Here is a 21,273-nt window from a genome sequence, read left to right as displayed (position 1 = left end):
TTTTCTAATGTGATTCTCTGTATCAATTATCATTTAATGAGTATTTGAAAATGAATATGAGAATGAGTATTTGAAAATAGGTAGTTGAACTGCTCCACCTGATCAAGTTCATGATCACTTACTTCTATCTCGAGTATCACATTCCTTGCTTACAATACTTAACAAACCCGCAATCTGCAGCTCTCTTGCTGATTAGCTTATCAATGCCTGATCATCTATGAACCTCACTGGTCCAAACATCATTCTCCCCACTTTGACTTTTGCTTCCAACTCATTCTATGCCTCCGTGATGACAGTGGACAACCTTATCTCACGCATCAGTGTAGGCGGATTTAGAATGGGAGGGAATGGGGACACGTGCCCCACGCAGACGCTTAAAAAATAGACAAGATTTTTAATATGGTTATGTACATTACGTTCGTTTTGTTTTGTGTATTACGGAGCATCAATCATTTTACATCATATTAAAATACAGAGAATATTTCATACCGTAATTGTTGCATGTTATTTTCAATCTCTAATATGGGAAGACTGCTTGCCTGTCAGGTCCCTTCCTCCCTCCACCCCACCAGAAAAAAAATCTTGGATCCACCCTTGCACATCAGCCAATAGGGTGGTTTCCTATTTCCTTTTATTGCCTGAATCGAAAGATTTTTACTCCTGATGTACATATTTCACGCTTTTAGATTTTTAAATGACGAGATCTATTTTTTGTGATTAAATGAAAAAAGAAACTTTTCAAGCACACGAAAACGTGACAGTTAAGTATAAATGCTGGGAAAAGCCCTTGTGACATCATTCTGGTTCTGGCTGCCACTGTATGAGGCCACCTTGGTGCGAGGCTATGAGTGCCGCTATGATGCAGGCTGCTTGCAAGTAGCAGAGTACCCTGCTAGCCAGTAGTGCTTGGCTTACATAAGGATTATTCATACCCTATCAAACGAAGGAAGCTTTCATACCTTAGCCAATTTTAATAGGTGATAATTAAGAGATGTTTCCCTGAGCTCTGCGCCTCATCCATGCATTGGTAATCTCAGATGATGTAGAACTCCTGACTACTGGTCTAGCATCTGGGTCCCTGTGATGCACGTGGAGTGGCATCGCATGGGCGCCAATCTGGCCTTTTTCAAATGAGTTAAAATTGATCATTAACATTCGTCTAAACTGGGATTTCTAAAACAAAAAAAATTGTATATAATGAATACACTAATGGTGGGTAATGAATCACAATCAATGCCTTTTGTTTTCTTTGATGAAGGAAACTATCCTATTATTATTCACCTAGATTCATTAAAAGACAGAGACATTAAAAATGGGTTGCCTATCCCTCCAGTCAATGCCCATTTTCTTAAGAATGCCCATTGACTTTACCCAGTCCACTTTATCAAATGCTTTCTCAAAATCCATGCAGCAGGCATACACATCATGGTCATTCTATGCTCCTCTTCATAAATTACCCCAAAAGCTATTTTTTTCCCTTTGACTCCATTTATTTATTCATAATTTTCTGAACCACATCCGCTGCATGTAATGTTAGGGTAATTGTTCTGTAGTTTCTGCATCGCACAGCTTTCTTATTTTTTGGCGGGGGTATTAGAACTGTCTTCATGAAATCCAGCAACCGAGATCCCTCCTCATAGATTCTGCATTCAAGTTGGAACATTTTTCTCCTCGCAGCCTTCCCTTTATACTTCAGGAGCCCATTCAGGATATTGCCTACAACCTCAGATTTCCTTGTCCTCATATCCTTTAATCTTTTCTTGATTTCCACATCTAAGATCCTCAGTCTCAGATTCTCATCCTCCACTACAATTTCCTCATCTGTGTTCAGTCTTCATGACCTGTTTCCAATGTCATACAGATCCTATATGTATTCCTTCCACCTATTCTAAGCCTCTTCTTGCTCTTTAAGCATCCATCTATTTTATGGAGTCGGCACCATTGCCTTTGAACCTCAAAAAGTGCCCAGCTCCTCATAATCATTGTGGTCCCCGGGAGAGGCAACTTCTTCACCCCCGAAAGAACGCGGAATAAATTCTCAGGGGGGCCTTGAGCCCCATATGTTCTCCAATGCAATGAGTGTTTAACGGCTACATATGTATGTATACAGGCTGCATACATGAATAAAATTTATATTTGCAATAGAAGAATAATAATATGAGGAATTAGCATTGAAATTTTGGAAAACTGACTTGGCAATAAGTTTTAGGAGGGTCTGAGACACCAAGGGGGCACTCACACTTTGACCTACAGTGGGCCTGGGTCCTGGGAATTTCCCCCTTTGTACCCTTCCTACTTTGTAGACCTGAGGGTAGTTAGATTTAAGGTGGACGAATTTAAAGGAACATTAAATCATTGTTGTGAAATATTCATGATCAAGTGTATTGTTATAGATTGGTAACTGTAAGGTTGGTACCCCTGACCGGAAGGCGGTCAGAGTGTGGTGTGAAAACCAGTGTAATGATCTTGTGAGTTCCTTAGTTAATAAATGGAGTTTAATACAGTAGTAAATTATTTATTACTAGTGTGTATACTTACAAAGTATTAAGTATTACAAGAAGATAAAACAGTATCATATAAAGTGGTGTTATAGCAAGTGTGCCCCACGCCTACATATCTGAATTTCAAAATCTAAAACAAAGTGACAGAAAAACTCAATGGAAATGGACATAGGTTTCCGTAAGATAAAGCCATATCAAAACTAGGTGAAAATTTTTTGCATATACGTTTACTTCCTTGTTTCACAAAACTGCAGCAAAATTTTTGATTTTAGGTCAAGCATTGAGGACCAATGCCTGACTCTTATAAAAATGATATTTTTTATTTTTCTTGTTGCTTCATGATTCACTCAGTCCTGAATCCCCTTGCAGGCTAATTTGTGTGCGGTAGGTACAGCCACCAATATGGAAATGTATGGTGGTAGTCACGAATTTGAAAATTATTTTGAGGGGAATCGTAGAAAAATAGTTCAAAATGGAGGGAGGGATGGGAGTGAGGATGTTCCTTTTGAGGGGGAATGCACTATCATGGATGTAAAGGGATGGGTGTTCACACTTTCCATTTACATATTTATACCCTTGAGAATAGAAGCCAAAGAGACCGAGTGCAGGAGGCAGGTGATATTAAATGAATGGCAAGCGTGAGAACTGAGGAGGAATACAAAAAACACCAGAAAAGGTGGAGCATCTATGGAGCATTGTTGTAAATAGTTACTGGGGGGACGATGGTTATAGATTCACAAGGAGTGATTAATGAACACGACCACACGTGTTGAATAACATGGCAAAACTGCGGTTTATTATAAGGAACCAGCTTCCGGTGAAGAACAAAACAAGTGAATACAGAAATACGACAGTTGGAAGATTACCACTTATTCAAAAAACAATCACAACAAGCATCATATGCCAAAGTACCCAGGAAAGAAAAACTGATTTCCAACAGTTTTGAACCTCATTTGAATCTGATCTGAATCCTTAAAATCTGATTTGACTCTGTCTTGACACTGATTTCCACTGGTTTCCAGCGGACAGGAAATGGAAGGAAGTGATTTGAATCTCATTTCCATTGTAACTGGATTCCAGCCGTCTTCCACATGGACTGTATTGACACTGAATTGAATGTCATTTGAAACTCTTTTCCTTATTTATTGGCTTGAAAGTGTTTTCCACAAGTGCTTTCCAACAGAGTTGAATAGTAGAATGAATTTGAAATTCTCTTGAAATGAGTGTCTCATAAAAACCTATCTCACACAGGCTTTACGACTGCGTTGATTGGAAAATTACTTCTTCTGAGGTGTCAATGAGTATATTTAGTTCAAAATCATGGTCAGAAATAATGACGTAGAGGAAATATCTTGCAAAAATTCACGGGTGATGAAAAAAATTTACTGTACATCATCCACATTTTTTATAGTGCATCATTTCACCTGCTGGAACTCACCGGGCATGCAATTTAAGTGGCTAATACGGCTTAAGCACGTTTAAACCTCACTTTGCGACTTCGCTTTTAAAAAAAATATAGCGGGCATAGTGCTGCCACCTAACTACAAAAGATAGCAAGCCAAAGTAGCAAGGTAGCAACGCCGATACGCCGATTCCGTTGTAATGTGTACGTGCTTGTGTTTCTGTTTTGTGCTAAAGTAAATGGGCGTGGAGAAAAAATAATGATATCAGTATTATTTAACCAGTGCTAAATTCCCGCAGCGTTGAATTAAGCCATTCGTGCATCTCTTCAGTCTTCAAGCGACAGTGGAAGTCTGATGTGATTTCGATCTTTTGTGTTTTCATTGAATAATTTATCTTGTGTCAACAGATTTTGAGCGATTACTAATATTTTTGCATGCAATATGTATAATATGTACTTGCGTTACGTCGCCGAATAGAACCTACCAGGATTTTCAGAGTATTGTGTATCTTGCTGGTTTGTTTGTGCTAAGTGAAACGACCGTGTTCGTGTATTTAAACATTAATGGCAAGTTTCTGTAGCGTAACATACAGATATCGTTGGCTTAATGCTGAACCAAAATTATTTTCATAAGTCACGTAAAGAAGTCTTTCTTTCATAAAGGCATCTGAAGTATTTTCTAGTGTTGTGATTTTTCTGTTAATCACGGAAAAATTTGTGCTCTTCGATAATTCAAGATTGTGGAATCTGATGTACGTTGTTGTTGTTCTGGTGCAGTGACTGTTTCGATGACTTTTCAAGAACTGATAAACAATTACAAAAAGCACAACTAGTTTGTCTAACTCTCCTTCAAATGAGATTTCTTCTGTAAATTCTGTGTTTCCCTAAATTATTTCTAACGCATGAAATTGAGATTTTAAGTGTATTCTGCCTCAGAAGTTTACCAAATTAGATGACTATGTATTTTTAATTGAATATGTACTTCCAATAGGATTTGTGCATACTTAATAAATACGTTAATAGAGCCTGTGTTATTTTGTTGTGGTGGGAGACTTGCATGAAGTTCATTTTGTTAGGCTGTATTTTGAAAACTTTTTTCAGCTGAGTCTACATCCAGATTGATGATAGAGATGTAGTATGTGAAGTTAGAAACGTTGGTTGAGTGCAGCTCTGCGAAACTTGGAACTGGCGGAAATAATTATTTCCGCCTCGGGTATCAGCAGTTAACTCATGTATCCGAAGTTAACTTATGCATCAGCAGGTCATAGGAGGTGAGAATCGAGTCGCAAACAAGATTCAGATAGGTATGAAGGTGGAAAACAGATTCGAAAAAGCTTAAACGGGGAAACCGGATTCAAATCTGTTGAACAGTGGAAACCAGAGTCAAACCACATTCATGGAAATGAGTAGGAAAACAGCCGCCATGTTGGACCTTCACAACTGATTTCCCACTGTCTTTCGACTGATTTCCAGATGTTTCAATTTTCAAAACAGATTCAAAGGAGAAGGAAATCAGTGCGTCAAACCTGTTGGAAATCGGTGTCAAATCTGATGGAAATCAGTTTTTCCTTGCTGGGTAGTTCCTACTGTCTGCATTGGCCATGTAATTATGTGAGGAAGGAGGGAAGGAAATCCCCAAGTAAGGATAGGAAATAGTGATGGCAGGGCATGATGAGGATTGGGGCCATAGCAAAGATTATACCAAGAAGATAGATGGAATGATGCTTCTTATTACAATCATGATCTAAAAAAGAAATAAAATAAATGTAGAGTTATTTTAAGATGACTATCACACTTTGATTACTTCTGTCCAAAAATATTTGTGGTATATGTATTGTATTAGATAATGTTATTTTGTATTTATAAGTTTACTGCGTCATTCATTTTGGTGCCATACTTCAAATGGGATGCAATGGCTTAGCATCACTTGTACGACCACAAGAGTAGCATCAAGTTATTACCAAAATGGTGCTCATCCTTAGATGATATTTTAAGTACCATAATAATGATTTTTAAACCCATAATTCTGGTTCACATTCACATATCTGTGCTGAAATAATCGAGGAAGTTGTCCCTCAAAGATGGATTTATATCCAAGGGTAAATGGACAATCTAAAGGTAAAATGTTGAACATGGCCTTCAAACATTTAGCTTCAAAATAAAATACTTACCGTAATCTATTTACAAGAGTAACATACAGGTGGTAAGACAGTTTTTTTTAAGGGATTCCAATAGATTCTTATCAATCGCACAAGTCAGAATGAGAACAGATGTATGGTCATATCTGCTGGTTAACCCATTTTCCTCTTAATTTTTCATGAAAATTTCGAACCTAAATCCCTTTTATATTTTTCCTAAGGTTTTCATTTACCTATTATTTTATACAATATAAGATTATATGGCAAGATTCATAGGATTTGTAATGGTATAATTTTTGTTGTTTTTTTGGCGCATGATATTTAGTTTTGAGATAATTTTCATTCAATAAACAATTTTCAAATGCACCAACAAGAACAAAAAAAGGAAGACCTCAAACAAAATATATGGATCACGTTAAGAGAGATGTGAAAGAGAAGAAATACGTGGGCATGAAAAGATTAGCCTATAGGAGAATTGAGTGGAGAGCTGCGTCAAACCAATCCTAGGATTGTTGACCAGTGATGATGAACAACAACAATCACGCTACTGGCAGTTTGCTGGCTCTTTACCTTAAGAAAAATCATACCAAACGTGCGAATCATCGGCTATTTACCCGAATGGGTTAAGGTGAGTATATGTGGGATACTGTACAGATTACCTCATCCTATCCCCCTTTCCACATTGAATATGCCTCTTAAGTACCTACCTGGTCTGCTCTCAGTTTTCTTTGGCCTATCCCCTCACATTATATCCGTAGCCCATATTCTCTTACATGTACATACAAATTACAATTTTCAGGATCCAATCTCCTCTTTGCACTTGGTTCACTTCAGCTTCGTCTCTGTCTCTACTGGTTTCCTCTCATCATTCAAAATGTCTAGCACATCTCATTTTCCTCCTCTTTATTCCTGCAAACCCACATCTCAAACTCTCCAGCCCATTTTAATCCTCCTTCCTCAGCATCAACCTATCTTTTTGGGAAGGCTCAGCGATTTAGATCAAATTGTTTTCTAAACTTTTCTTCACACTCGTAGATAGTGGGTGCATTGAGCCGCACTGACCGATCAATTCTGATCATGGAGCAAGTGAGTGGTGTGAAGTCATGGAACTGAGTGACATGATGCCACGACACTAATCAGTCACAATTCAGTGAGTTAAGAAAACCTTCAATTGCTTGTGGTTGCCATGGAGCAGATGGGAGGTTTGTCACTTTCACAATGAATTTTTTAAAATTTCTATATTTTGACGGTTTCAGGTGTTACACCATTATCAAATACAGAAAATGTCTTTTCTGTACTTGATAATGGTCGAATAACAGCAGAAACTGGTCAAAAAATAGAGTTTTAAAATTGTTTGTGGAAGTAACAAAGTGTCTCTTATTGATAATATGGAGTCCTTCCACCACGCACAAGCTTCTGTTTAATATCCAATGATCTCCTCGTCAGCTTTTTCTCAATTATGCACCCATAATTTCTTAGCTTTGCTCTCCTTCTGATATTGTTGCTGTTGGGTCCATTTTCCTCAAATAACTCCTCCTTGTTTATCAACATGCTCAAGTTGGTGGCTATCTACATTTTTAGTAAGCCTCTCACATTACATCCCAAATCTGCATCTCTCTAAGTAACATTTTCCAATAAATAATTTCTATAAGCTGTCAATTACTTTCTGCTTATGTAAATGGGTTGATTTTTATTCTAGCTAAATTTTAAGTCTTCTCCTACAGGTGCATTATGGTCCATAACGGAGTCAAATTGGCCTGATGTCACTGCCAAAATTGCAAAATTAAGGTGCCCCATAGCAAGGTCCCAAGCCTTAATGACATTATTGTGCAATTGACATTGAGTCATAGGCTATAATAGGTATAACTGAATTCATTACTTAGTATAGCAAGTATAATATGTAGTGGTATTTGGATGCAGTGACAAACAGCTGTGGTCATTTCCGCCAAGAGGGTAGGGAGAGAAGGGTGAAGAACAGGCTGCTCTAAATGACCAACATCAAGGGAACCACGGCTTAACATCCCATCCAATGGATGGAGTGCTGCACTTGATGTTACCTCCAATAAACTCTGTAGAGATGGGGCAGTCTATGAAAAATCTCAGCCACCGTTAGGATTTGAACGTGGACTACTGGTTTGAAAGCCAACACTCCCGCCACTGCATCAACCTGACCCCCTTGTGTAGCATGTGCAGGAGTGGTTGCAGTCCTGTCTTTCCATGTTCCTGAATACTACCATTGCTGCCACATACTGATTTTTTTTTACAGAGAAATTTTTACCCATCTCCACTTACATGTCAATATTAGCATAAAAAATGGTATGTAAATATGTAGTTCCTTTTGTAAGGAGGAGTAAAGATACCTACAACAACTGGCATACGCAACTCCATAAGACAACTCATTGGGTGTAGCTCATTGAACTTAATCTGTCCCTGATTTTATATATTTCCTGTTATCTTTTTTTAAGTGGTTTAATTGTTGTTATTATCAAATACTTGCGATTCTCTGGAATTCAAATGCAACCCTACCAATGCAATACTCAAAGGCAAGGGTGATGCTTTAAACTGCTCAGGGTATGTTTATCAATTCAAACTTAATATGTCATTCAATATAGAATGTCTGCAGGAGTTATTGAGGAACCTAATTTATAATATCTTCAATATAAATGTATGACTTCATGTAACAGTCTGTGACCAATCAAAGACTGATGGCAATGTCATGAAATGGCATTGAAATGTCTTGTCGTTGTGCTAGCATTTAATGTCAGAACGTATAACATCATATGGGTTGAAAGTAATTCCATTGAGAATGTACACGAGTGAAATTTTTTAAATTCCTTGGCTCCATGTGAGCGCACACACTCAATGATTGAACCTGAAGATTAGCTAGCATAAATTAGGATAGAGCTCCCCTTGAACTGATCCACAGGTTTGAGAAATCCACTATTGCTGTAAAGGGGCCAGTCTATCTCCCCGAGTCATGATGTTTATCAAAGATAATTAAATGAAATTTTGAAATTTATGTGTCCAAATGCTTCCTCCAGATTTGAACCAAGGACCCTTCAATATGTAGACCAGTGGTGCTCCCACAAGAGATAGCGGTCATATATTGTTTTAAGGCACCCAATATTAATAAATAATAATTTATTGAAATAATAACTACACTCAAGGATGTGAACCTTGAAAAATTCAACCTAAAAACCAAGTGGAATATCTTTTGTTTACATAATACCCATATCATTTTGCTGTCCGTTGGATATTGTGATAGGCCCATTTCATGCAGGATGAATGCCCACCAAAGAAATTAATTATTTCAGTTAAATATGTCTTGAGTTCTCAATTTTATGCATTAAGTAGTGTAGAACTTAATGAAAGGCTTTACCTGGAAGAGCTTTTATGTCAATCTCAGATTCTCTTATTTGAACATACATTTATGGAGCATGACCCAGACTTCTCATGATAATTAAATTTAAAATGCTACTTATGCAATGACACGCTATAGAGTAAGACTGGATGGCTTTTATTCCCATCCCATAAAATTAATTAAACTATTTACTTCTCTGAAAATTAGAACCACATCAAGCAGATAATTTTCCTTTATTGGGCATGTTTTATGTTACAGCTTGTAAAGCACAAAGCCAAGATATTCACGAATATGAATATTTATTTATGAGTATTTAAGACATGTATAATAGAAGGGAAACTACGAAAAAACTCATTGCACTTTAGATTCCAAAAAACAAAACCAAACTGTTTCAATTTTTCAACTATTTCCAAATTAATTTGACCAGCTGCATGGCAAGACAAAAATCCTTGATATGCATTTATGAATTTCATTCTGGGGCATGCTTGCGTGCAAAATCCCACTTCCTTTTTGTGTTTCCTTTGCATTAAAACATACAGCACAAACCAACACACTGTTTTTTTCCAGTATATTATTTTATTTTCCATGTCCTCAATACTTGGAATCATAAAATCTTGGTATACAACTAACTATGACTAAAATGATGATGGTAAAAACAAGCTGGAGTGGTCAAACATACTATAAACAACATATCTCATGCAGCTCGAGTTTTTTTAAAAATCTTATACATAGCTGCCTCCAACCTTGTGTTTTCTCTCTGGGCACCGTCAATAATGCTGACAAATTTTACATCAAAATTCGCACCTCCAAACAGAACACACATCATAGGCCAGAGAACGCCTCACCTAACATATAGTATCAATTTTACTCCATCCACGCCTCACATTTTTGTTTTTTTTTTCTTGTTAAATTCATTTCTTTTTAAAAGTGATAATAATAGTCCTTGTGCCTAGAGAACACCACCCCACCTCCTCATCCTTCCCAACATGTACAAGGTAATAATTACCATCTCCCACTCCAGCTCTGGCAGTGTGTGCAGGCAGGAAGGTGGGAAGGGAAAAAAATAGTAAACACGAGGGGGCAGGGATGGGCAGAAGGGGAAAGGATTACCATGACGATGAATTAATTATATACGTGAGAGATGACGAAGAGAAAGAGAGAGAGGAAAAGGATACCTAAAATCGTTTTGGTCGTCTCTCGTTTTTTTTTCCGGAGGAGACTGGAGTGAAATGGAAAATATCCGATTGTTTTTTCTTCATTCCTGTGTGATCATATGTGTATACATATTATTTTTTTTAAAATTTTGCATCTAGAATGGAATTCCTTTTCTTTCAAATTTTCAAATTTCCTCCCAGGGTCCATGGGTCGGATGTGGGGAGGGGGAAAATTAAGAATGCGCAGGGTGGGGAAACCAGCCATGGTCAGGTTGGCTGCCAATCCCCACACACGTCATCATTTTGAACTGGTGCACTAAAAAACGTCTTCCTGGCCCGCAACCACACTCGCGCACATCACTGCCTGCCCCCACCCCCAGCCCACCACCCACAAACGACAACACCGCTGAGTGCGCCCGATCACTTCCTTCCATTCATCAGATAATAGTGTTTTTTATCCATATACACATACATATATGCATGTAATTTATTAATATTTATATATATATTTATATTCAGGATTGGTACAGACAGACCAGTCTCTTTCATGCGTTCCATCCACAAAATTTTCAGTTTCAAAATTTCAAGGGTTTTATTTTTTTCCATTCTATCTTCCTGCTTGCATATACTCCCAAGAAGCAATCCGTACCCTCCCCTTCCCAATTCCTACATCCTCCCATTCATTCTGGTTAAAACTACCACCCCCTCTCTCCCACACCGCCACACACTGGCAGAGAAAAAAAGTCCAGGTTGAGCATCTTTTTTTTCCTTATGGCTTGCACTTAACGATACAGGTGGCTTTTTTCTAATAGATTTCATTGTACATATGAACAATTACAATACTTTCATACATGACATACCACTCAACCATATGAAATGTTAACATTCATCAAATACTGTATATTAACACAAAGTGAATAGTATAAAGGCAATTACAATAATAACATGGTTGAGTGCCCATTCTAAAAAAACAAATTTAAAAAATGAGTGAAATTGTTTTTCTTTCTCTCCTGCTCGGTCGTTGCTACGAATATGTATGCTGTATAAATTTGTTCTCTCTTTCGCTTTGGTAATGAGCAGCACCCAAAGCTTTGACAAAAAAACATTTTTGTTTTCCTCAAAGGGGAGACGAAATATAGCACTACTTTCAATATGGAACACACGTCCCGCACTCTCTCCTATAGTAACTATTCTCAGGGTAATATACTATAAAATACCTTCCAATCTCCCCCTCACTCAAAAAGACTTGCTGGCCTAATAATAATAATATAATAAAAATGCAACGAGTCTTCCCAAGCGACCAAATTCACCTGCATCCTCTGTAGCCATTCACTTCACTCTACGAGATCCCTTTATACAATTTCCTAATTCTGGCCATCTCCCTAGAATAAGTTCATTGCATTATATAAACAGACTTTTTTTAAAAACACAATTCTTTGGGTCACATTTTTCTTTTTTGAGCCACATGGAAAAATCACATGAACAGCTAGAAAAAACTTCACTAAACCTTTTTCTTTATACCTGACACACCCTCCAACACCCACCAAGGGCTAAAAGACCTATGGTTTTATCTACACGATTGTATAAAATATACTCAATAACATTAAGAAGGCATAGTGGAATGAACATTGGGAATAATTAGCTCCATTTAAAAACACATCTTGCAGTTTAAATCTGATTTTTAAAAAAATTGGAAAAATCTTCAAGCCTACCACAACAAACTAAGACTGCATTAAAATTGTTTTTTTCCCTTTCGATTTCTTTACAGTTTATCATATACATATGTTTTTTTCAAAAAGCTACACGAACTGCTTCCAATATATTCTTACAAATGTTATATAAAAGAGGGGACGACTTACTGCATCAAAATGTGAAACCTAAAAACGATTTATGCAGTTAACAGAGAGAACCTTGTTGCCGAAAATGGGGAAATGTAAATTTTTTAATGTTTTTTTCTTTTCAGGATGACCACTTTTTTGGAGGGGACAGAAATCTAGTGAGTAAAGCAGCAGCACATCACACAACACACATGCACACACAATCAGACATCGAGTGAGGAGAGAGAGGATGGGTAGGTCGACACATTCATTGATGTACTCTGCACACCTCTTCGCCATTCGAGTTGACAAGATCTCAACAATTTCACTTTGTTTCCTTCTCTTCCTTTTGCTTGTTCTCTTCTACATCTTTCTCGACATCCTTCTCATTTTCTCCCTGTGGAACGACAGAAAACATCTATTAAAAATTGCCACATGGACTCATAAACTTCCCTCTTCACTTGATACCACCCCACAAGTGATTAGGGTGATAGTTTAATTTGGCCTCCAGAGACCAAAGAAGCTCTCCTGTAACTTAATTGAAAAATTTCTCAGCATTGTCATATTTTCTCACAAAACTTTAAACAGTAATATGATATCAGCCTTGGCTTTAAGCTTCTCATTTTTTCTTTCAAACTTCTATATTGAATCCACAAGACTGTACCCCATTCAAGCAAACCAAAGAGCAGTCATTAAAAATACAATTTTCCCAAAACTTTACTTTATTTCCCAAAACGTGCAAGACTCTTGAATGAGAAAAAAAAGTGTTGAAATGAATAATTAGTAATCTATTTTTCATAACTGGAGGGTAAATAACTAAAGCAGAATTTTGTCCATACTTATGGTAATTCACTTTTTCAAAGAAATTGCTGAGAAAGATTGAGTAAATTTCTTTTGCCAACCAAGCACTACGCTAAATTAAGATAATATGTAGCAAAAAAGCAGTCTTGGTATTGCTGGCAATGTCAAGTACATATTTTCTAGCTAGCACTACCTTTGCTAACTAACCCAAAGATATTATCTTTCAACAAAAATTATGTATTTGGTGGTATGTACTTATAATTGAAAACATATTCTCATTTACAACCCTTAAAAATTAAGCTATTTTCCATTACATATTATCACTATGTGGAGAGCAATTTTGGATCTCAACGAATAGTTATTGCATTTTTTTCTCCAATGTTAACAATATTCTCTAGTAGCAAAGCTACATCAAAACTGACAACAGATTAAATTAAGATAACTCGTCATATTCAATATAGGACTTTAAATATTGAAAGCTCATTTCAGAAATATCAAAGTAGATATTTGTACTTAGTTCCACACGCTGACAGGAATAAATATTTAGTTTGTAACAACTAGGAATATATAATATTAAGAAAAAAAAAAAGACTGAGGAAAACTATCCATGGATGAAATAAGCAAATCCACCAAAACAATTCATGGCATTCCAGGGACTGTATTTACCTTCTCTTTCTCCTTCTCAATTTCCTTCTCCGTTTCCTTGTCTCCTTCCTTCTCATCCTTCTTCTCCTCTTCCTTTCCCTTGCCATCAGTGGGCTTCTGTTCTGGCTCTGGCTTGGGGAGGTGGCTGTTCAAGTCCAAAGTTTTGCACATATCTTCCCAGTCAGGGTAGCACCTGGAGCAAGAAATTATAGGTAAGCAATAGGAACACAATAGATATGGACTTGAGAGAGATCCACAGGATGTATAAAATAAGGCTATGGAATATTAGCACTTGAAACTCATCAGTGAAAATTAAGCACATTTAAAAAATGAAATTAGCATTATCCAACAAATTGGTATGCATTTCATCTTTGCTAATTCATCTCTCATAATAATGCCTTGTCTAAACTACCTTTCTTCAAATTTTCATCCTGCATGGGTAGCAAAGGCTGTTCTTGAAAATACTTTGTAACCAACAAATAGTATAAATCAGGCTCCACATTGCAATTGCAGGATCAGAGTAATTAAAAAAAATAACAATCAAGGTATGTATTCTAGTAGTAGATGGAATGAGATAGTAATACTGCAACACTCATCTAATTTATTTGCACTTCATATTCTTACATCATTTAATTTCTTCATAAATTCTAAGATTTCATCACACAGAAATTCCCATCTAAAACTTTTGGCAACCCTTCATGTGGCTAAACATTCTATTTGTCTAAATTCATTTTATCTGACAAAATATTTTTTAAGTTCTCCAAAAATTGATCAACTTTCTTCTGAGGCTTCTGAGAGAAGGTGGTCTGAAATCAGCTCCAAAATAGACTATTCTCTGCTTTAGAAGAAAGGAACCAACTGAATGCCACTGCCATGGACGAAACCAAGCCATGAGAATTTCTGGGATATTTGACTGAAGGAAGGGAAGCCTCACTGGAAGGAGTGATAATACACTATGATTTATACAGAAAATCTAAATGCTGTGAATTCAGCTAGGTTATTTTTTTTTAATTTTAAGGAATTTTAATAGCTCCTACATAATCATACAGTGGAAATTCATCTGCAGGATTTCACCTCTACTTAATTAACTCACCTCTCCTTCATCCTGTTCACGAGCCCAACCAAGTTTGCACAGTTATCCTGCATGTAATCTCTGAGGGCAAACTCCACCTCCTTGTCAAAGAAGTAGATCTGAGCCAGGTTAGCAAAAGCAACAATGTCCAGCTGTAAATTAAGAAAATAATGTTAGTCTACTCTTCAAAATATCAATATAAACAGGAAGAGTTTAGCACCAATTCAACAGTTAACAAAGTTATCTACTCTTGTAAATGAAAAGTGACTTGATTTTCAGCATATGAAACAAACAACTATTCTGAATTCAGTTTGAATAGGAAATATTCCCAATAGAAAATTTTCAATTTGAAATTTTCCCTGCTTTTCATTTGAAGTTATCACATCAATTTCCTTAGTTTTCACCCATACCACCAGTTTACTATTCTTTTGTTCATCCCAACGTGCGGTAGAATGACTTTGGTGTGTGCACGCCACTTACACACCAGCACGCAAGCTGACATCTTGAATCCAGAAAGATCAAAAGGAAGTACGAAATTGGTGGATGAGAACCAATTCCTTCTGGTTTCCATATGCCATCCATGCATATCCATTTTATTCAGAAACAGAAAATTCCAACCGTTTCCCTCCCAGGTTAGACATTATTTACAGGTTAGACATTATTTACAGGTTAGACATTATTTTGTCACATTTCATTGCAACCCAAGGTGAAGCGCCTTCACGGCCTGCTGACCTCTTGGCCTAATTAACAAAGAAATATTTACAGAAAAAATATCTTTGGCCTCGGAAGTGGACACATGCACGTGATATTTTATTCCATCTTTTTCTTGATTAGGAATCATTTTCAAAGTAGCCCAATTACACTTTTTACTCGGGTTCTTTAAGCAAGACTTTCAGCTCCAAGTGGATAATTACCAGAGTTGGTTCATCTCCGAAGAAGAATGGTTTGTCAGCCAGAACATCTGAGAGAACTTTAAGGTCTCGCTTGCCCATATCAACTATTTCCTCAGGCTTGTGCACGCCAATGCCCTGTGCTTTCACCTTCTTGGCACCCTGCAATAGAAAACAGTTTGAATTAGAATTTTTTTCCACTGACATGGAACATGAACATCAAGGATGAATATTTAATAAAATCACAGTATCATGATAAACATATTAATTACCTTGCGACTGAAGGCAAACTTGAAAATGAAGTTCAAGATGACCTGAGGAATCTTGGTGCCATATCCGTGCTGGAGGTTGATCTTGTAGCCCTTGAGGACACTGTCAGTGTTCTTAGATCTCCACCACAAGACAACCCTATGGAGTAAAAAATTATGAGTTAGAATAAAAGATTGAATATGAATTGGATTAAAGAAAAATTAAATTAAATATGGCTGATTCTATAAAAGGATGCCAATAATTAAATACTAGGGATATTCCACTGCCTTTATACATTACCACAGATAGCAAACAATTGACATGAGTAAACATATAGAGAAATCTGCCTTTTAATTTTGAAAGAAGCAGACACGTTTAGAAAAGTATGATATTGACAAATTGGCTTATTAATAATAATTATGTACTTGCTTTATATTCTCATCAAATCATGCATCATTACCATAAATTTATTTGATTTATCATTTATTCCTTAACTAATAAGCAAAAATATGCTACAGCATTACTAATTGAAGTAATAAAACAATTTGCTGCATCCCTGGATTAATATGTTCTCTCTACATGTGTAAATTGTGGTTCATAGCATTATTTTTAATGAGATGGCATTTCAAGTTGTCTGTTTTTCTTATTAAATAAATATTTATCATAAATAATATAATTAACTTATATAGTCATTGAAAAAAAAGCATTGCTCAATAAAGAGCAGACTTTCCTTTTTTATTTATTCTGTAAATTATTTACTATATAATTTTATAATTGGGATATCGGCGAATCAGAATTTTTAATAACTAAAGAAAAGTCAGTTGCTTTTCTATTCAACTAGATGAAGCTTTCTTGTGTTTCCATATGGATAAGAAGTCAATTTTAATTTATATTTGAGTTATGATATGTTTCTTGTCATTTTAGAATAATTATTTCCTTATAATACAGAACATGCCGAACCTCAAAATTTGGGACTTGATGGACAGTTAGGAATTCCAAATGACAGAAAAACCTATAAAATTTTATTAATCTGAGGTAGGAAACTTTCTCCTGTTTCATTTTATATTGACTTTTGTTGAATCAAATAAAATGACTGAACTCACATGACAAGGCTGTTTTCAATCATGGAGATGAGGGCATGAGAAATGCTCTTCTGGTAGTTGTCCAGGCCTGCATCCAAGTCCTTTGAGAACCTCTGGGCCAGCTCCTTCACAACGATGCTGCTGTCAGCAACCTCTTCGCCATTCAGCTCAATGAAGGGCAGTTGTCCCTTTTTGGAGCGCAGCTTCATCTTGTGGTCCACATTCTGCAAGCAAGAGAAAAAATGAAAAATAAATTATGATTTCATGACCAGTTACAAACATTAGGTACACAACATAATGCTTAAATTAGAAAATTAAAAATAAAACCATTGGGCCTGAATTTATTACTATTTAGCTCCTTTTAATTTCCGGGCCATAATTTTATACAATTAGCATTATCCTAAAGTGTATTCTCATATATTATGGCACTTTATGAGAGTAATCCAGTGGAGACTTTTAATCAAAATTGGTCTGGCCACCTATTGGAGGAAATTAAGAAGAAATAAAAAATATATTTTTTGGGCCAATATTTGAACATTGAAAAAAAAGAATAGTGTAGAATAGCCGAGTCAATATTATATTTAGTATGCATGTGAGGTAGCCCATAAACACAATGAGAAATAAGTGAGCTAAAGTCGCAGCAATTCAAAAATAGAATACAAATGCCGAGTGAAACATTTTGTTTTCCATAATTTGATTAGAAAAATAGAACATACGAGACATACAAATGAAAAACTCGTACATACATACAAATGTAAAAAAAGCAGCAAATTAGTTTTTTCTTCGAATTTAATCTCAGTTTTTTTTTTAGGAATACCAAGCCTATGAATACTAAGACCATAAAGGGGAATTTTGCATTAATTGCACATCAGCAAAAGGATGGTCTTCAATACAATTTGTAGTAAATTATACAAAATATCTGGTAAACGCTCTTGGCCATCGATGGCTCTGGGTTTTAATATGGCTCAAAGAGGAGCTTTCAATTTAATAACCTTTTTATAGTCCGAGAAACTGACTGCTGTAAGGGCCAGCTGAAATAGCGCTGAATGAAAGAAAATAAAACTCGAATTATTTGCTTCCAGATCATACAAAGGAGCGACGATATTATTTCCGCCGAAATACTCATTCGACGAATCAAGAGGAGAGATATACACCATGAACGAACGCTTAAATTTATCGGCTTCGTATATCAATAGAAGCGTTCGAAACAGATTTTGGAACGACATAGAAAATGCCGTTCAAGCGAATTTTGTGGACCAAAAACAAAAAAAAAGATTAAATTAAACAGGTTTTAGAAAATACTTGCATATGGATCAATGTTTACACGGACAGTAAAATTTCATAAGCAAGAATAAATCAGTAATCGCCTTTTCAGACACCTTTTTCCATATTAACACTAATTATGGCCACTCTCTTCGAGTCGCGCGAAGTCGATGTAGCATGAGTTGAGGCAACCTCAGAAATTATTTCGCAGATATTCGAATTCGTGATCCGTGGGAACATTACCATCTCTTAAACATTCCCCTCTCCTTCGAGCGTTCCGTTTTTTCTGCACATTACAAATTCTTGGCCGGGAGAGGGGGAGATGAAAAGAGGGCGAGTCGCCGCCGGTTGCCTCCCGCGAGCGAAGCGCCATGGAGCCGTGGCGGCGAGGGGACGAACGTCCGGGCCGCCGGTAAGTAACCATGGCAACAGAACTCGTCTGGCGAGGGTGGAGTTGGAAGCGTAGGGGAGAGACAGAGGGAAATGAGGGAGGGGGAGGAAAGATAGCTTGGAAGAAGAAGAAGAAGCCGGGAAGCAGCGAACATCTCCAGCAGTGTCCATCGGGTTTGAGGGGAGGATAATATGCATAGCAGATGGGCGTGGGTTCGGAGGCTGGAAAAGGGCGAGCACTCTGTCGAGGGGTGGCTGTGGTTTTTTCTCTTCCCCGGAGGAGTGCCGGCCGGCGGGAATCGCGAGCAGAGGGAGGAGGGGTGGCGGAGGCGCGGTGGTCGGTGGCGTGGCTGAGGCGTGGTGTGCTGTGCCGGCGTCCATCGCCTCGCTAATCCCTGGCGCGGGCCTGCACGGTGATTTTTAAGGATGGAAAAAAAGCAAGAGAGATCTTTTGGGTTTCCCTAGGGATGGGGAACCTTAGTAGAGACACAATAAAGCAGCCATTTGTGGAGGCTACCGGCAAATGAGATCAGTAGAGAAAAAGACAAGGCGTGCTAATTCGCTGCCTCTGTGGGGAGTTAAATGACCGATAGTTGACCAAAAGAGCTCGAACCTTGTTTTCTCGTATACTGCTCTGGTTCGATATCCAATTTCAACAAATCACAAGATTGTCTTTACGTGCTACATTGCTAATGGGGCATGGAATACTCAAAGGAGCAATTTAGCTGAATCCAGTTCATACATGAAGTTCTGAGGGACAAGAGCAGAGGACGTTGGGCGAACTCAATCCATCCTGAGCACACTGACTTAACTTGTAGCATGCCATACCCTTTTATTCAAAGTAAAAGGGATGCTTGCACAAGCGAACGTAGCCAAGTCTTTGGATGCATCAGTTAGGGCAAACGGCAGTATGTATAAGAAAAATTTATAGATTTTGATTATGATCACAGATTTTACAGAATAAGTTTACATAAATGCATTTTGCTAATAACCCACCCTAAAATGAACTTCCCCCTTCAATTCACAATATGGTACTATCCAGTCATCTCATAAATCCCATTCTCTTCCTCCCCTCTACTCTCCGCTCACCAAACATGAACCTCTCTACCCTCCAACACGGTTTTCGACATCCTCTCTCCCCCTTGGAACTCGCTCCATGCCAACCCTACTTGTCACCTCCTCTATGAAGAGATGATAATAGGAAAACTAAGGATAGTGGTTCAGTGACGGTCACAGAAGATGCTGCGGATCGAACGAGGCCCAGATAAAGCAGGAGTGGACGAGAGGGAAAGAGAGAGGATGGATGAAGCAAGCGAAAGATTGGAGAGAGCGAGGCACGGCGGCTCCACCCGGCGAGGGGGCACCAAGCACCCCGCTACCATTATTGATCCAATGCAGCAGACGCCGATGGAGGGGCGGGAGGGAGGGGGCAGACGGCAGCACGCGGGAGATGGAGGGGGCAGATTCGAGGGGAGGAATCGAAGTGGGGGCGCTTTGATGGGGGCGGACTGACTTGCGTGCATGTGCCGAGTCCGCGCGGCGGGGGAAGGGGTGAGGGGGCGGATAACAGTGACACTTTCCCTCCTCAACACACGGCCCATCCGAGACCATGTCTCCACGCTACAGTCATCGACACTGGGACATCTTCAGCCCCTTGTTGTTTTCGTGGATATCTCAAGGTTTTTCATGGGAAATGAATGCTCTAAATATACCTTCCACAGTAATACTTCATTCCGGACCATGGTTTCGACAATACTATGGAATTATTAATGTATCTCATAATGCCGTAGTATTTTCGAAACCATGGTCGGGATGTTAATATTCGTGAAGGTTCAACAAAGAGAATTTTTATTTTCAATTTCCTGGTTCCACAAAGTTGAGACTCAAACGTTAAACAATTTTCATAAGAGCCTGGGAGCCTGTTTTAATTACCTCTTTAATCTTACATCATGAGCTTCTTTCCTTTTTAATATCAAGAAAATGACATAGGGAAATTTATTAGGGAAACAAAAATATAATGACTAATTTGGGCATTCTGACTTTGGAAATTACAAATTTACGTAACTAGACGTGAACTAGACCTATCGAGATTGCTAAATTTACTTAACCGCTGAATAAAACCTAATTTGTCGTTAAGGATTATAAATACATGTCATTTAAACGTCCGAATAAACCTTTACTTCAACTCCCAATTAGTGAAGTATTACAAAGCGATTTTTATTCCAATACCGTCGTTGACTTACGGCACATACCTCAGAAGCAAATTGCAGAGCATTTTATTATCACGCTCGGGTGGCCGCTAGCGATTGCTCGCGTCACTTAGAACCGGCCCTGCCACTAGTCCACCACCCCACGTAGGAAGTGGCCCTCGCCCACCACCCAGGCGCCACCCTTGCTTCCTAGCCTCCCCCGCTAAAGGGGAGATATATATAAGGACGGTGGTTGGCGGTGGGAAGCCGCCTCTGCTGGAGAAGAGGGTAGTGGCTCCACCGCGCGGGGCCAAAGGCA

The 21,273-nt window shown here is 37.9% G+C and overlaps 1 protein-coding gene across 1 annotated transcript in view; it reads right to left on the bottom strand.

The window, feature by feature from the left end:
• Nucleotides 1–9,618: 9,618 nt before the first annotated feature.
• LOC124162999 (failed axon connections) overlaps nucleotides 9,619–21,273 on the bottom strand; it is a 345,883-nt gene continuing 334,228 nt past the window's right edge. The window contains exons 2-7 of the mRNA XM_046539782.1: nucleotides 17,134–17,336; nucleotides 16,054–16,189; nucleotides 15,806–15,943; nucleotides 14,913–15,043; nucleotides 13,841–14,012; nucleotides 9,619–12,770 (exon numbers count right to left, since the gene is read on the bottom strand). Of these exons, the coding sequence (XP_046395738.1) occupies nucleotides 12,699–12,770; nucleotides 13,841–14,012; nucleotides 14,913–15,043; nucleotides 15,806–15,943; nucleotides 16,054–16,189; nucleotides 17,134–17,336 (852 nt within the window). The 3' untranslated portion in view covers nucleotides 9,619–12,698. The remainder of the gene's footprint in view (nucleotides 12,771–13,840; nucleotides 14,013–14,912; nucleotides 15,044–15,805; nucleotides 15,944–16,053; nucleotides 16,190–17,133; nucleotides 17,337–21,273) is intronic.

Source organism: Ischnura elegans, chromosome 1 (assembly GCF_921293095.1).
Source record: "Ischnura elegans chromosome 1, ioIscEleg1.1, whole genome shotgun sequence".
Classification (NCBI taxonomy): Eukaryota; Metazoa; Arthropoda; class Insecta; order Odonata; family Coenagrionidae; genus Ischnura; species Ischnura elegans.
The sequence above is the reverse complement of the archived record's forward strand: the minus strand, read 5'-3'. Positions and strand labels throughout refer to the sequence as shown.